The sequence below is a fragment of the Leiobunum rupestre genome, chromosome 1 (assembly GCF_980474605.1).
Source record: "Leiobunum rupestre chromosome 1, qqLeiRupe1.1.hap1, whole genome shotgun sequence".
Lineage (NCBI taxonomy): Eukaryota > Metazoa > Arthropoda > Arachnida > Opiliones > Sclerosomatidae > Leiobunum > Leiobunum rupestre.
Window position 1 is genome coordinate 48943952 of NC_143384.1, and position 4649 is coordinate 48948600.

Genomic DNA, 4649 nt, shown 5'->3' on the forward strand with positions numbered 1-4649 from the left:
GAACCAAGTCAAGGAGGTTCAAACAAACCCAAAGAAAAGAACACCGAAGTAGTTCAATGTACAGAAGATGAACAAATTTGGTGTACTTGCAAAGGAGAAAGGAGCTATGATGAACAAATGATATATTGCGAAAAGGAAGATTGTGCCATCGGTTAGTATCATACCAAATGTGTTAAGTTAAAAAAGATTCCTAAAGGTAAATGGATATGTAAAAAAATGTCGTTGAAGTTCTTTTTTATTTTGTGATATTAAAAATATGTTCCTATATTGAAATAAATGATTTTATTAAACAGTATTGTATACATTATTCCGTTATAATAGGTGGGCATGTATTGAAAAGGGCACAACAAACTTTAGCAATTTTGTCTATTGGCGCTTCTTCACCAGAGTCAACATTTATTAACATTTCAATAGGTAACGGGCCTTCAAGTATTGTGTATTTTTGTCGCATGCAACCTATAACACGCTCAACATGAATACGTAGGCTGGCTTTTTTGCGCGTGTCTTCAATTTCAAAGGGCGACAGCTGCTTTTTTCCCTTTTTAAATGCGGGTAATTTAACTTCTGCACAGTGAAATCCTACGGAATTTGATATATTAAACCATCTATCTGCAAGTATTAAATCACCCGGTAGAAGGTTTTTCAATAACCCACAATTCTCAGTCAAATGTTTGTCTGATACCCTCCCTCCCCATGCTTTTGATAGAAACGAAACTGAGCATAGAGGTGTTACCCCAATTAAAAATTTCACGGTATGGTGGTGCTTATATTGTGACCACAGTTGCCCGCTAGCTAATAAATTTGATGGTTTCTCAGTAAAGACTTCAAAGCAGTCTATTATAATTGTTACCCTTTGACCAAAAACATTTAAAAATGATCGTGGCATAGTTTTATACAACTCGTCTCTAGCAGGCCAAATAAATTTCGGTGGCTTGGAGTTTCTCGAGTTTTTTTTCAATTCAGTCTTCGCTTCTAAAATGTCCAGTTCCATTTTCGCAATGTCTTACGCAGGCAAATCCGTTTGACATGAAGCATCGAAAACTTTAGGTGAAACTTGTAAACATTTTGGTTCGTATAAATTATAACGGCCCAAAATGTGCTTTGCCATTATCACTTTCCGTGGAGTGCAACTAGAGGAATTTGCAATATTACTGCCATCATTGTGTGGAGATTCACCATGGAGTTCGTGTAAGAAACTAAAATCATTTTCAGGAATCTCTTCACTTGTAATATTCGTTGCAACACTTAAATGTTCATCTGGTCTTGTTTTAGATTCAATTACTTGAGCTCTTTTCATCAGGCTCTCTTTTCTAACTATGGTCTTATGGTTGTTTACCACACTTCCAAATTTACTGTAGCCCAAATTTAAACTTGGAACCCAATCCTGATTCCTCTGATCTCCTAACTTGGCAGGAGCTCCTTAATTAAATAGGTATATTTGTGAAATTGATTTTAAAATCCAAGTTTTAACTTAAAACTTACCTGTAACAAAATGAAGAGAACATATCCTTAAGTTTTTAATTTTTTCTTTAGTGAGATCCTTTCTCCTTAATGCTTGTATCCACTTCTGTCTCCCCAATTTGGATAATTTTACTATGCCTTGGTTTTTACTATTTTCATTTAAGGATGGGAAGCGATAAAACGATACTTTGTTACCGTCTCGATTACCCCGCATCGAGCAACCGTAAACCGCGCAAAAATTAACCATTTTAAATTAATTTTTAATTACTTTTATTAACAAAATAAGTAGGGTTAGTAAGCGTTTTCAAGCGTAGGAAACACTGTCTTTACTGCCACCAAAACTTTGCTTGATTTTTAAACTGAGAATATGACGTCATATACACGTGATATAGCTAGATCACGCCTAGTGTCAGAGCTCTATCAATTCCATAGCTTCAGGTGAAGCTGAAGCTTGGTTGACTGATTTGGAGAACTCCGCTTCAGGGCTTTTCTTTTTTTATCAGAGAAGAGTTCTGCAGCTTGTGTTGAGAACGTTTTACCACACGTTGATGTCTTTGGACTGATTTAAGCAATTTTGATTTCAATCTAGGGCTTCTAGGCGTGAAATGTTCCAAGTTTAATGTGGGAATCCTATCCGGACTGTTGGTATCCATTAACGAAGCGGGGGTTCCTATTTTAAATGTAATTTCATCATTAATAGTTTAATTTTCTTACAAATTTCTTTTAAATTACCTGTTATGAAATGTTCCTAGCATACTTTATTTAAATATCTACCACTGTGGTTAATTAGATCAGGTCGGTTAATAACTTTTAACCACTGAAACCTCCTTTTTTTCAGGAAGGGCCTTGGTTTTTGAACACTGATTTACAATAACCTTTGGTATTGAATTAAACGATATTTTTTGTTGTTTCTCATACTTGAACGACTTGAGCAGGTTTTTACAAGACAGTTAACCATTTCTCAATTATAATTACACTTCAAATTAAAATATACGAACTGTATGATCTGCTTCTTAGCTTCAAATAGCTTATACTATGATAGAAATTAACTCAAGGACTACAAACTACAGATAGGATCATAAATATGGTGGACAAGCTATCCATTCTCACTTGTATTATATATTTATACTTGTTGGCTATATCTATACTTGGAATCACGTAAATGATGACGTAGGGTTGCAAACTATGTATACAACAAATGGAAGCACTAGCTCTATTCCGCTCTTTTTTTCGCTAGGCTAGGTAAGAGAAGAATCTTTTCAAATATAGTTCGCTCCCGATTTTCTTCTTAAAAATTCTATCGCGATCATTTTGCAATGTAGAAGATCATATCAAAATCGTATATTTTTAAGTATCATCTCGTATCCTAAAAGTATCCAAGGATCACTGGTCCGAGGTGATATGATGAAACTTCCAATCAAATTCCTGCGTATTAACAAAAATAAATTTTCAAAGCTATAATAGGCTTGTTGCAGCGTAACCAGCCAAAAAGACCGAGACACGTGGAAATTTTTTTTTGTACATAACAAATCAAGCCAAGGAACGATAAGGTACTATAATCAAAAGCTAATTTTTAGGTCAAAAACCTAGAAAACCTACGATATCTACCGATAGTCATCTAAATTGGCCTAAAATAAAGAAAATTCTCAAACAACGGCACGTGCATCACGTGCTCCAAGTGCTAAAAACGCGGAAAACGAAATAAATTGAGGTACATAATTTAAATATAGAAAATCATACATTTTAGTTTATTTTAAAACATTTCAGCTTTCGACATATAGAACTATGCACCTAAAGGCCCTATAGAAATATTACCTATAGGCCGAATAGAAATATGGCCTATAGGAGTAGCAAACGGGTGATTGTTCAGTATTAGCACTAGCTACTAAGCGGCAGGGGCTTCGTCCCAACATCGAGAAATAAATATAATTCCTATATGGTCCGAACAGTCAAATGTAGGCGGTGGAGATAATTACACCTTTTCATTGGCTTTATATTGTTCGCATAGGGATGGCGCAAAAGGCTCTTATATCCACTTTTTGAAATGAAAACTGCTCACCCATTTGCCATTTCTACAGGCTTTCTCCAAATCACAAAAATAAATTTTAATAAAATAAAGTTTTTTTAGTATTGTTTGAAAATTGTGTAGAATTTTTAAATAAATTATTGATTCAATTCAGTTTTGTGGAATATTTTCATAAGCACTTAAAGGGAATATAACCTCTGGTATTTCTGTCGCTCTCCGAGGGTTCTCCGCTTCTAGCCTGCCTCCCATGGCTTTTCACACCTGCGGCGCTGATAATCGCTGATTGTGAAGGGAATAAAGGAAAATGATGGGGTCTTCCATAAAGAACGAGTTGGAGGTTCCCTTTAACAATGGTTTAGTTATGCGCTTTGTTATTAATTTATTTTGGAGTCCAAAATGAAAAATGGGTGATGAAGACCCTTCACATTCTACGGAGGAAGTGAAAGCCTCTATTTCCCATCTTAAGGAACCCAAATGTGAAGAGCTTCAGCTGCGTAAAAGCAGTGCTCGTAACCATACGCATAATAATCGATGGGAAACTGTTGCACTCGTGGTTAATCTGCTTTGCTAGCCCCCAAAAATCCCTCATCTGATTTAAAAAAAATGGAACAACGTAAAAACTGTTGCAAGAAATAACAATAATATCCAGACATACTTAAAAATTAACCACTTAAAAGAAAACATTTGGTCAGATTATTACATAAGTGTCGTACGCAGGCGTATCTGGTAGTATTTACCAGATAGGGGAATAGGGGCTTTCTGTGAAAAATCTGCAAATATATCGGTAAAAATGGTGGTAATAATTCGAGTAGATAATTATTAATTGTTACATTCACCATTTACAATCTGACTGTGTCCAGAGTGATGGTAAATATAATTCGTATTGACTTATTTTTAAGCCCCAGCCCCTGTAGTTTAGGACCCCAGGCCAACGTGCAAAGATATCACCCAAATACACATGGGAATGTGTATTACTGATGTGGGCCGAGTATATAATAAAAATATTTGTATTTCCAAATTAATAGTGTAATCCTAATTTACAGAGAGTTTTGTACCTTTGGCTCTTCAATTTAATCATTTTGTACCAGCGTAGCCCAGTTTCGTGGTTACTAGACAAAACACGTTGAAAAGAGCCTTAGCTTTAAAATAATTAAAACGTTAT

At 35.2% G+C, this 4649-nt stretch overlaps 1 protein-coding gene across 1 annotated transcript; it reads right to left on the reverse strand.

Moving 5' to 3' along the window:
• Nucleotides 1–304: 304 nt before the first annotated feature.
• LOC149963157 (uncharacterized) lies at nt 305–991 on the reverse strand. The gene has a single exon (XM_090164775.1). The coding sequence runs from the start codon at nt 989–991 to the stop codon at nt 305–307; it is 687 nt and encodes a 228-aa protein (XP_090020901.1).
• Between the last annotated feature and the right edge of the window lie 3658 nt (nt 992–4649).

Excerpts from the sequence above, each read along its gene's own strand:
- LOC149963157 (XM_090164775.1), bottom strand. The coding sequence starts at position 991 with ATGGAACTGGACATTTTAGAAGCGAAGACTGAATTGAAAAAAAACTCG.